At 36.0% G+C, this 13,069-nt stretch overlaps 1 protein-coding gene across 8 annotated transcripts in view; it reads left to right on the forward strand.

Annotated features, from left to right (window-relative positions):
* NKTR (natural killer cell triggering receptor) overlaps positions 1 to 13,069 on the forward strand; it is a 59,627-nt gene that overhangs the window by 18,340 nt on the left and 28,218 nt on the right. For 5 of the 8 annotated variants that reach the window (XM_049863441.1, XM_049863442.1, XM_049863443.1 and 2 more), the window contains 4 exons: positions 5,301 to 5,375; positions 7,604 to 7,711; positions 8,216 to 8,260; positions 9,973 to 10,060. In XM_049863441.1, coding sequence (XP_049719398.1) covers positions 5,301 to 5,375; positions 7,604 to 7,711; positions 8,216 to 8,260; positions 9,973 to 10,060 — 316 coding nt within the window. Of the gene's footprint in view, positions 1 to 5,300; positions 5,376 to 7,603; positions 7,712 to 8,215; positions 10,061 to 13,069 lie in introns of those variants that run through there. The other 3 variants (XM_049863446.1, XM_049863449.1, XM_049863448.1) reach the window with 3 other exon arrangements.

Genomic DNA, 13,069 nt, shown 5'->3' on the forward strand with positions numbered 1-13,069 from the left:
TCAGGGTCTGACTTGATGGCAGCTAGCAATAACATCTTTGAATAATTTTGTTTCAAGTGCTTTTGTTATTATTATTCATGTATTTTTTTATTGAGCATTTTGTACCAGGCATTGTACAAGTCAGTGGGGGGGGGGGGTAGGTACCAAAACCCGTTGCCATCGAGTTGATTCTGACTCATAGCAACCCTATAGGACAGAGTAGAACTGCCCCATAGGGTTTCCAAGGAGCGACTGTTGGATTTGAATTGCCGACCTTGTGGTTAGCAGCTGAACAAACGCTTAATCACTGTGCCACCAGGGCTCCGGTGGGAATACAGTCGTGAGTATAACAGACATGGTCCCTATGTCCCTGGCCTCAGATACATCACTCAGTCCTAGGTTGGACGTAATTGTTCACACTGCTTATGGCTTGTCACATTGTGTAGCAACTGTGTTTGTGTCCGTCATTTCCAGCTAAGATGTGAGCTCCCAGAAAGTCAGGCACTGTGTGTCATTTACTGTTGGATTCCTGACACAAGGGGAATCTCTCAGGAAATGATGTTTGAGTAAATGGCCCAATTCTGTTGAAATGCTGCTCCTGTCCCTAAATTTCCTCCTGGATTTTGTTCTATGCCTCCCACTATGATCTGTTTCTACCTTTGGCTTTTTCTTCATGTCTTGCTTTTAATTGTCTATGTGCTGTTTCTTGTCTTCTGCTGTGTGTCAGCTCCTATAATATTTTCTCTAGTGTTCCCTTTTCCAGTTACTATATATTTTATGTCCATAATTTCAGCATCGCAGTCTGCAATTCCGGCACAGCTGTTTCTGAGAACAAAAAACTACTACTACTGAAAAGTGAATTTTGGGTTTTATCCAAATTCTTGGTAGATACTGATTTCATTCCTGCCACCAAGTGGCCGAATCAGGATCTACAATAAGGCATAACAGTGTCTTGGCTTTTTCCTTTCTGTAGCCAAAATTTAAAATGTTTTGATGTTAGCTGATTAATCTTGATATTGCTCCCCACCTTTGTTATATTTAAGGAACTGCATGTTAATATGTTCAGATTAAGGTTGGAAACCAGTCTTACTCTGTACCACATAACCATTCTAATGCTTATACTAACCAGTGTCGATTTTAGTTCTACCATTAGAAAGCAATGTGTTTATTGGCATAGAGATAATTTCTTGGAATAAATTTTTTTAAATAATTTTTATTGTACTTTAAGTGAAAGTTTGTAAATCAAGTCAGTCTCTCACTTATAAACTTACATACACCTTACTACATACTCCCAGTTACTCTCCCCCAATGAGACAGCCTGCTCCCTCCTTCCAGTCTCTCTTTTTGTGACCATTTTGCCAGCTTCTAGCCCCCTCCACCCTCCCATCTGCCCTCTAGACAGGAGATGCCAACATAGTCTCAAGTGTCCACCTGATGCAAGGAGCTCACTCCTCATCAGCATCTCTCTCCAACCTATTGTCTAGTTCAGTCCATGTCTGAAGAGTTGGCTTTGGGAATGGTTCCTGTCCTGGGCCTACAGAAGTTTTGGGGACCATGACCCCTGGGGTCCTTCTACTCTCAGTCAGACCATTAAGTCTGGTCTTTTTATGAGAATTTGGAGTCTGCATCCCACTGATCTCCTGCTCCCTCAGGGGTTTTCTGTTGTGTTCCCTGTCAGGGCAGTCATCGGTTGTGGCCGGGCACCATCTAGTTCTTCTGGTCTCAGGATGATGTAGTCTCTCGTTCATGTAGCCCTTTCTGTCTCTTGGGCTCGTAATTACCTTGTGTCCTTGGTGTTCTTCATTCTGTTTTGATCCAGCTGGGTTGAGACCAATTGATGCATCTTGGATGTCTGCTTGCTAGAGTTTAAGACCCCAGACGCCACTCTTCAAAGTGGGATGCAGAATGTTTTCTTAATAGATTTTATTTTGCCAATTGACTTAGATGTCCCCTGAAACTGTGGTCCCCAAACCCCTGCCCATGCTTCATTGACCTTTGAAGCATTCGGTTTATTCAGGAAGCTGCTTTTGGTTTAGTCCAGTTGTGCTGAACTCCCCTGTATTGAGCGTTGTCCTTCCCTTCACCTAGAGTAGTTCTTACCTACTATCTAATTAGTAAATACTCCTCTCCCACCCCCCTCCCTCCCCCATCTCGTAACCACAAAAGAATGTGTTCTTCTCAGTTTAAACTATTTCTTAAGTTCTTATAATAGTGGTCTTATACAATATTTGACCTTTTGCAACTGATTAATTTCACTCAGCATAATGCCTTCCAGATTCCTCCATGTTACGAAATGTTTCACAGATTCCTCGCTGTTCTTTATTGATGCATAGTATTCAATTGTGTGAATATACCACAATTTATTTATCCATTAATTCGTTGATGGGCACCTTGGTTGCTTCCATGTTTTTGCTATTATAAACAGTGCTGCAGTAAACATGGGTGTGCATATATCTGTTTGTGTAAGGGCTCTTATTTCTCTAGGATATATTCCGAGGAGTGGGATTGCTGGGTCGTATGGTAGTTCTATTTCTAGCTTTTTAAGGAAACGCCAAATCGATTTCCAAAGTGGTTGTATCATTTTACATTCCCACCAGCAGTGTATAAGTGTTCTAATCTCTCCACAGCCTCTCCAACATTTATTATTTTGTGTTTTTTGGATTAATGCCAGCCTTGTTGGAGTAGGATGGAATCTCATTGTAGTTTTAATTTGCATTTCTCTAATGGCTAATGATCAAGAGCATTTCCTCATGTATCTGTTAGCCACCTGAATGCCTTCTTTAGTGAAGTGCCTGTTCATATCCTTTGCCCAATTTTTGATTGGGTTGTTTGTCTTTTTGTGGTTGAGTTTTAGCAGAATCATGTAGATTTTAGAGATCAGGCACTGGTCAGAGATGTCGTTGCTGAAAATTTTTTCCCAGTCTGTAAGTGGTCTTTTTACTCTTTTGGTGAAGTCTTTAGATGAGCGTAGGTGTTTGATTTTTTGGAGCTCCCAGTTATCTGGTTCCTCTTTGTCATTTTTAGTAATGTTTTGTATTCTGTTTATGCCTTGTTTTAGGGCTCCTAACGTTGTCCCTATTTTTTCTTCCATGATCTTTATCGTTTTCGACTTTATGTTTAGCTCTTTGATCCATTTGGACTTAGTTTTTGTGCATGGTGTGAGGTATGGGTCCTGTTTCATTTTTTTTCCGGATGGATATCCAGTTAATGCCAGCACCGTTTGTTAAAAAGACCATCTTTTCCCCAATTAACTGACACTGGGCCTTTGTCAAATATCAGCTGCTTATATGTGGATGGATTTATATCTGGAATCTCAATTCTGTTCCATTGGTCTGTGTGTCTGTTGTTGTACCAGTACCAGGCTGTTTTGACTACTGTGGCTGTATAATAGGTTCTAAAATCAGGTAGAGCGAGGCCTCCCACTTTGTTCTTTTTCTTATCCAGGGCTTCATTCCATTCCATTGGAATAAATTTTTTATATATAAAAGAATATTTTTGATAGTAATGACTAATTCTAAAGGATTTCTAAATCCCACTACATTATAAGTAGTGTTGAGTAATAAATTTTCCTAAGATCTTATTCGTTCATTCAAAAGATGAATTCATTCATTCATCTATTCAGTACTACTGATACTATATGCATTTTTAAAACTCTGAATAGACGTTAACATTGCTGCCTACTTAAAAGTCTTCCTTTTTGCTTCCTTGTCCCATCTTTTCTTTAATCCCTTGGATATCAAGATTAGATAGGAGGATTTGAAATTTCTTTAAAATTAGACTCTGTTAGTTAAAGCTATAGCCAAAGTGTTGACACAGGCAAGTTTTCCCATATGACGTCATTATCCCACTTTTTATCCCTTAAGGATGTCTGTAATGCAGTATCCTTGTTTTGTCTTCAAAGGAACTGACCGACATGGCTAGGAATAAATGAAAATCTTGTGATGTTAGAGTATATCGAAAGTCATTTTGTATCTATACTAAAAATGTCTTATGCTTGGCCTGCATTTAATTTTAATGTATTCTGTAAGTTTCTTTGAGTAAATAAAAATGTTAATAATGGAAAAAATTTGTAGAATAAGGGGGAAAGGGACTCAGGGGAGTGACTGTAAATCAAAACTCCCTTCTTTCTTTTTGAGATTCTTTCAGGTGGTCTGCAAGTTCAACGTATTTTTATAAAATACTAAGGTAGTCTTTGCCTTTTGCATTCTCATTGTTTCACAAGTGTACAGTGGAGTTCTCCAGATTACATGATATGTGATGTCATCGCTCTGACAGCTAATGGAATGTTTTGCTATATTCTAGTGTTGGAAAAAATTCTCGGTTTTAATATCAAATATAGTATCAGCAGATACAACTGGATTAAACAAAAGCTCCATAATTTTTAAGAGTTTGAAGGAGTACTGAGACCAAAAAGTTTGCGAACCACTTCTCTACGACATAGTTAAATTGAAGTTGCATCCTTGGTCTTTCTTTCTCATTTCCTCTTTATTGTAAAGGAGTTTTTTTCTTTCTTTCTACTTTCTCAGAGAATAGAATGTGAATTTTAAGTGAAGTGTGGATGGTGCATTTTAGGAGACTGGCTGTAGACAGTTCTGAGTTAAGGCAGAAAGCTGGAAATACAGGACAGAAGAACTTCCTTTTAACAGTACTGGCAGAATGACTGTTTTATGTTCTCATCACTAGAGGGATCCAGGCATAGATCTAATAATAGTCTGTTATTCAGGATACTTGTAAAGAAGATTAATAGCTCAGGTAGGGGAATCTATTAAAATGGATCTAATAATGTAAGTTCCTTTTAAACGTTTAAAATCCTACAATTTTAGGGCAAGAACCACTTTGGCTGTATGTGAATTTTAACACTAGCAAACGGAGTGTGAAGTTATTGTTAAGTTGGTATTGCACAGTCAAATTCTTCCCCATTAAATCTTTTTTATTTATTTTTTATTTGTGCTTTTAAGTGAAAGTTTACAGTTCAAGTTAGTTTCTCATACAAAAATTTATACACACATTGTTATGTGACCCTAGTTGCTCTCCCTGTAATGTGACAGCACACTCCTTTTTGCCACCCTGTGTTTCCTTTGTCCATTCAGCCAGCCCCTGTCCCTCTCTGCCTTCTCATCTCACCTCTGAACAGGAGCTGCCCATTTAGTCTCATAAGCTAAGAAGCACAGTCTGCACAAGTACCCATTAAATCTTTTAAAAAATGAAAACGAGTTTAAAAAATGAACCTTCCCAATTTGCTGATTCTGTTTATCTCTTTCTCTTATATAAGACATGGTACTTTTAATCAACTCACATTTTTTTCATGTATTTTGTTTCAGTTGGTCGCATTATGTTTCAGCTCTTCTCAGACATATGTCCAAAAACATGCAAAAACTTCCTTTGCCTATGCTCAGGTAAGTGGATTATTAAATTATTTCCAGAGAGGAATCACAACTATCAGTTTTACCTTGCTTAACAGAGGAGATATTTTCCTTAAAAAATACTGGGCTGTGAAATGAATTTTGCAAATTAAAAAAAAAAATATTTTCACTGACTTCTGTATGAAATCAGGGAAGCATTTCTTGAGGGGAAGGGCAGAGAAAGAAATGATCCCCAAAATGAAAAAGAAAGTAAGAGTCTACTTTGTATAATGAAATCTCTATACGTTGTAGTTGTATTGTTGTTGTCGTTAGTGGCTGTTGAGTCAGCTCCGACTCATGGTGACCTTATGTATCACAGAACAAAACGTTGTCTGGTCCTGTGCCATCTTCGTGATGATTGGTATCTTTGAATCTGTTCTTGTGGCTGTTGTGTCAATCCATTTCATTGAGGGTTTCCTTCGTTTTCACTGACCCTCTACTTTACCAAAAATGATGTCCTTTTCTAGCAATTTGTCTTTCCTGATGACGTGTCCAAAGGAAGCTAGCCAAAATTCTCACCATCTTTACTTTTAAGGAACATTCTGGTTGTATTTCTTCTAAGACTGATTTGTTTGTTCTTCTGGCAGTGCATGATAGTCAGTATTCTTCGCGGGCATCACAATTTGAATGGATAGATTCTTCTGTCTCTTTTTTCCACTGTCCAGTTTTTCACATGCATTTGAGGCAATCAGAAAGGCCACGGCTTGGGTCAGGTGCACCTTAGTCATCAAAGTGACATCTTTAACACTTTAAAGAGGTCTTTTGCAGCACATTTGCCAAATGCAGTATGTCATTTGATTTCTTAACTGCTGCTTCCGTGGGCATCATTGATCCAAGTAGAATGAAATTGTTGACAACTTCAGTTTTTTCTCCATTTATCATGGTGTTATTTATTGGTCCAGTTGTGAGGATTTTTTTTTTTTTTTCCTTCTTCTTCAGTTCAGTCATAATCCATGTTGAAGGCTATGGCCTTTGACCTTCATCAGTAAGTGTTTCAAGTCATGTTCATTTTGGACAAGCAAGATTGTGTCATCTGCATATGGCAGGTTGTTAATGAGTCTTCCTCCAATCCTGATGCCTCGTTCTTCACATAGTCCAGCTTCTTGAATTACTTGTTCAGCATACAGGTTGAAAAAATAGGTGAAAAAATACAACCCTGCTGCACACCTTTTCCAATTTTAAACCACACAGTATCCCCTCATTCTGTTTGAACGACAGCATCTTGATCCATGTGCAGGTTCTGCGTGAGCAGAATTAAGTGTTTTGTGTGATTCATAATTTGTTATGATCATAGTTTATATAACAATAGCATAGTAGAAAATTATTGTCTTGGTAGAATTTTACAAATGTCAGTACTATGAAGAAATTCAGCCTTCCAGATTTCATGAGAAATCTAGGGTTAGAAGGTAGAGAGGCAAAACATAGTGACCATAATGAAGTTGTTCTTTGTTATGTATAATTGGATTCTGTTTTAAATATACGGATCCCTGGTGGCACAGGGTTTAAGAGCTCAGCTGCTAACTAGAAGGTCAACAGTTTGAAGCCACCAGGTGCTCCTTGGAAACCCTATGGGGCAGTTCTACTCTGGCCTTCAGGGTTGCTATGAGTTGGCATCGACTCCACGGTAGTGGGTTTGGTTTTTTTTACGAGTCAGAATTGACTCAATGGCAATTTTTTTTTTTTAATATATAGGAAAAATGGGAAGGAAAAAATATATAATATTAATTTTGAAAATAGAAATAGCAAATTAATTTTTGTAAATCTATACTTTGGTGCACACAGACATATCTTTGCACCAATTTTTGATTTTGTTCTCTTTTATAAGCCTCCCTAATCTTTCTTGAGGAGCCCTGGTGGTACAGTGGTTAAGCGCTTGGCTGCTAACTGAAAGATCAGTGGTTTGAACCCACCAGCTACTCTGCAGGAGAAAGATGCCACAGTCTGCAAATCCTACCAGGCAGTTCTGCTCTGTCCTATAGGGTCACTGTGAGTCAAAAGTGACTTGATGAGTTTGGCTTTTTTTTTTTTTTTTTTTAAATCTTTCTTGATCACCTGTGTCATGTTAAAGTCAGTACCATGCAATTTAACATTTATATTCAGGTTAAATTGTCACTGTGTGTACTTCTTGTATCTCTTTCAGTGCCCAGCACACAGGAGGGATTTAACAGAGTTCTTCAACATGGGAATGTGTTTATAGCTGAACTTCATTTCTTTTTTTCCAGGGGAGAAAGGCCTTGGGAAAACAACTGGGAAGAAGTTATGTTATAAAGGTTCTACATTCCATCGTGTGGTTAAAAACTTTATGATTCAGGGTGGGGACTTCAGTGAAGGTAGAGCTAAAAGTTATATTCCTAATACCCCGTCTGTCAGTTCCTAGAATGTTATCTCACTGTTAATTTTAATTGTAAATACTGTATCACTCTGAGTACAATGTAAATACTAGGTGGTCAGTGAATAGTTGTTGGATGAATGAATATTGTAGCCCAATAATGTATGAAAAAGCAAAATACTAAGACATTTTATTTTGATTTTATGTACTTTATTTTAGTAATATTATTCCGTAGATTTCCTTATAATGAACTCCAAAGTACTATCTGAATTCTTTTGTTCGTTTGGAATTTTGTTGGTGTTATTACTTTGAAATAAGTGGGTTGTGAATATCATTTTTTAATAGGATTTGACTCAGTTTAATTGAGGATTCTTTAAGTTTTGATTAGCTGCAGCAATTACAAGGTGTTAGTTTCCTCAGCAAATTGAAACCATAAAAGGTAATTTATATGTATTAAGTATATTTTTAATTTTCATTATGGCTTAATGTAGCTCATTATTTGCAGGTAATGGAAAAGGTGGAGAATCAATTTATGGTGGATATTTTAAAGGTAAGGCTTAATATTTTAGGGTCTTTTTGTTTCAGTTCTGATATTAAAGCAAGTTTGATCATGTACTTTTAATGAGAAGAGGTTTACTTATAGTTCACTTTTTGCATGAAACTAATGCTGCATGAAAATACTTTATGTGCATGAATTTGGGGATAAATTATATAATATATAGCTTTTAATTGACAAGATTAATTAAGGCTAACTTTATGGTTAAACATGACTTTCAGCATGGAGGTTAGGCAACTATATACATGAAAACTCCTATCTTCCTGCCTAAAACTGTCAACATATTCTTTTGTTTATAGAGAATGTGGTCTTTTGCAAAATGAAAAGGTAAGAGAACAAAGCTCAGTAACACAAATTCCAATTCTGTTCCCTTGCACCCTTCCTAATAAACTTATGGACAGCCTGGGTCAGGTTGTGACTGGATTTCTATATTGCTTGAAGACTTGGAAAATTCTGTATTTTATTTCATACATGCATCTCTATCTTTTTCTTTTCTCAATGGGTTATTAGTTCTACATCAGGAAAAAGACTGTAGTCAAGCTTTTGTTGTTTTTTTTCCCTACACCAAGCATATTGTTTGAATAAAAGTTGGTATTCCCTCCTTTCTCAAAGGTTTGTATGTTTTTCTTTGTGTACTAGAAGTATGAGATTGTCTTTTATTCCTACAGTAGTATCATTTGCATAAATCTAACTATTGCACTTGCCCCAAAAAGCCTTAGAAAAGTCAGTTGCAGAGATTTATAGTGGAATCCAATATTACTAGATTTTAACACTATAATAGCTTCAGTGTTATAATCTTTCATATTTCTTTTGGGGGAAAATGGATTACTACTCTTTTCAGATGCCTGTTCCTAAGGTAATTATTTTTCGAAGTTTTCTATGTTTCTGTTTGTTCTAAAGAAAGATTTGTTTGTATGAATGTTAAAAAGGAAGTTTAAATTAGTTTTCAGGGCATTTCTGCTAAGTGATCGTTAAGAGATTTTTCCTTTGTACTAGTAGGAAACAGCTGTTTAGCTGGTTCCATTATCATGTAGCAATTGGAGCTAATGCTGCAGGCCACTTTCCCTGTGACAGATCCCTGTGTATCTTAAAATTCTATTTTGTCATTTAAATTTTTGTTTTTACAGGGCTTTCTTCCTTAGGTAATGTTGTTATCCTGTTGATTAGAAGGACTCCACATATTTAATTTAATTTAGGCATGACCCTACAACTTAATTTATGTAATTTTTTGCTCTTATAGTCTAGCTTCAAAACAATTGAGCAGTGAATTTTTCATATAGAAATTAAGCACATGGAAGGATTAATAAGCCCTTCCTGGGCATAGTAGACTAGGCAGGATAATTGGAAATTTGGAGGAAATGAGCTTTACTATAGAGATTTCTCTAAAATTTCTTTCCTAGGTTTCCCCGAAAGTTAAAAGATTAAATTAACCAAAGTATGTTACTACTAAAAATGACTGTTCTAAGGCTGTTTGTATAAAATATTAAATATAAGGTCTTTTTCTCAAGGCTTTAATTAGTATTTCTTGGTCTTTTTATGCTTTCGTGATCTGATTAGTTTAATTTTTTTTTCTAAGTATTCAGTCAAGTATCTGTACTGACCAGAAGAGGAATTTCATCCTTTGCTTTCTGTTTGTTACTGTGAACATTACACTTTAAAAGTGACTTACAATTGGAAACTGACAAATTTGTTTTTTCTTTAAACAGATGAAAACTTTATTCTCAAACATGACAGAGCGTTCCTTTTGTCAATGGCAAATCGAGGGAAACATACCAATGGTTCCCAGTTTTTCATGTGAGTAGGCATAATTCAGAGATGAGCTTTTCTGAAACAGAGAAGCGCTGTTCATGAGAAAGATGGTAGTTAGACCAAGTTTTGTGCTAGAATGTCAACTCGGATTTTATTACTAATTTTTGATGTTATAATAACGGTAGTGGGTATAATAATTGGTAAGCTCTAACAGAGCGCCGCCTCAGCATATACCCTGGATTTGAAGAATGGAACTTAAAAGATGTGACTTGAAGATATACGTTATTTTCAAAACATGTTTTCATCTTAAGAAAAGAAATTGGCTTTGACTGTTACCAAATTTGGGAGCTCAGTTTACCAGTACTAGATTAGAACACAAACAATGGATGGCTGAACATTTAAAAAATGTTCATAGAACAGGATTAGAGGTACCCCGGTATGAAAAGCGGTTGGTTTGAATAACCATTGCATGGTTGTTTTCTTCTCTTACTGTTGCTCTCTAAGAAGCCAGTTTGAGAGAGGTACCACTCTTTTCTGATGTTCTGTAGAGATGAGTGAAGGCATGTGATTTGCTGTTAAGCCAGCATTTAAAAAAAAAAACTCAAACTCTGTAAGGTCTCTATGCATGATTGAATTATCCAGTGTTACTCTAATTTCCACCCAACTTTATAATGAGATTATCACTCAGAAAACTTGAGAATACTAAAGTTACTTTTTAAAGACAAACTCCTTTACATATACATGCCCACCCAAAAAGCTTATTACTTCTCGTCTAAAAATTCTAGATAAGATGTTTAGCATACTTTTAGTTATATTACCTAAAGCTACTCAAAACCTATTTTTACCATAGTCACATGATACAAAATATGAAAGATTATTGACCAGCATGAAGTTTAATGCTTTTGATTTGAAGTAAATCTCTACAGTTGTATATATTGGAGAAATATTTTATTCATGGTTTATTCAGAAAAAGATTTCTTTGTCATCTTTCTGAGTAGATGAGTATGAATGGCGCTTCCCTGTCTTTAAAGAGTCAATTGTTCATATAAAAAAAAAATCTTACATTTTAAATTTGTCTGAAAATATAGATTTCCAACCTGATCTGATAAAGTTCAGATAAGGGGCATTCTGATTCTAAGAATGTGCTAAAAATGGAAAGCCTGGTAGAAGATGATAATGTTTAGAGTTATACAGGAAAAAAGGAAGATCTAGAACAGTTGTTCCTATATTTTATTTTGATCCCATAGAGTATTTGGTTATTACACTTCTTTACTAGAATCTTTTTCTGTTCGTGGCCTAGTTAAGGGCCACAAATAAGATGAGTGAAATGTTTTGAAAACTTCGTTTATAGTAACAATGTAGAAGCTACTTACTCTTTGATTAAGGTTTCCTATTTCCATTTTTAAGCTTATCTGAACTGTGAACATGATAAACCAATGGTCAAGAAGCTACTACCTGAGGGCTCTAAAGTTTCTTTTAGATCTCCTTTTTCACCTAAGTACATTTAAAATTTGATTTAGGAGGCAACAATCAGTGTTACTTGCAGAATGTATGTAACTTGCCTGTATCGCATATAGCTTAGCTTGTTTTTAGAGTGTTAGGGATAAAGCTAGAATATCTACAGGCATTAGAGTATTTTGTTTTTATGTTATTTAGTACTTGCTTAAGTCTTTCTAGGAATATTTAGTATCAAACAAAATTAAGGCCACTGCTGTTTTCTACTTGTCATAATTTTACATTGGAACATTATTTTTGATTAAAAAAATGCCAAATGAAAATTTTAACATCATTAAGTTTGGATTAAAATTTTTAGACTTGTTTTTACAATTAAGTGTACATGGCACTAAAATCACTATGAACTTACGATAGAAGGGAAATTTTCTAACTTTAGTTTGAAATTTACTTCTGGAAAGGAGTTTGCAGTTAAAGGCAGTCTTGGAAGTAATTGAGTGTTTTTACACACACAGAGAATCTTTATCTCCTTTTTTTTAAAGGATTTTTTTGTGCTTATGTGCTTTCTTTATCCTGGCTAAATATACCCGTTCCTGTGGGTCACAAAATAAAGTCAAACTAATGCTTATGTTTCTAAACAAAGCATTTACTTGCTTTATAGAAAGGATAGGTAGAATGGACTCCGTGCCCTATAAAAGAAAAATCTTTGTCTTGCAAGTCCAAATCCTTTTGGAGTTGGAAGTAGTAAAATGTATAATGTATTGTCTTCAGTTGTGTATATAACCGCAGATACCCGTTGCTGTCGAGTCGATCGTGACTCTTAGAAACCTATAAGACAGAGTAGAATTGCCCCATATGGTTTCTAAGGATCAGTTGATTCTAACTGCTGACCTTTTGGTTAGCAGCAAAACTCTTAACTGCTATACCACCAGGCTCCTGACCACAGATTAAAAAAAACAAAAACCGTTGTGGCCGAGTCAATTCTGACTCATAGCGACCTTACAGGACAGGATAGAGCTGCCACATACAGTTTCCAAGGAGCATCTCGTGGTTTTGAACTGCTGACCTTTTGGTTAGCAGCTGTAGCACTTAACCACTACACCACCAGGGTTTCCAACCACAGATAGTAGGGCTAAATGTTGAGGTTATGAGGCCATCTGATTGCTTCCTGCCTTTTACCCTGTTACCACAACTCCGTATGTGGCACCTTGAGTAGAAGCTCTGGAATCTGAAAAAGAAAGTACACTAAGAATGGATGGAAAATGCCAAGAGCTGCCGTTATAGTACCTATTTCCTAGGCTTAACAAAGATTTTAATACATCCTTGCAAAATTATACTTGTATTTAATGTTATAGATTTGTTACTCTGCAACACCTCATTTTGATGTTCTTAGTGTGAGATATTTGTACAGTATCACTCAAGGATTCTTGTCCTTTGTGCATTATCTATTTATATTTTACACATTTAAAACCTCCCCTTCCCAAGGCAGACATCATTTTTACTAAATATAACATTTTACATAAATTGTTTCCTGTGGCTGGAATAATTGTGCATATAATGAAATTCAGAGTTTCTTCTCTAAAACTATTTTTAACTATTACA

The sequence above is a fragment of the Elephas maximus genome, chromosome 20 (assembly GCF_024166365.1).
Source record: "Elephas maximus indicus isolate mEleMax1 chromosome 20, mEleMax1 primary haplotype, whole genome shotgun sequence".
Taxonomy (NCBI): Eukaryota; Metazoa; Chordata; class Mammalia; order Proboscidea; family Elephantidae; genus Elephas; species Elephas maximus.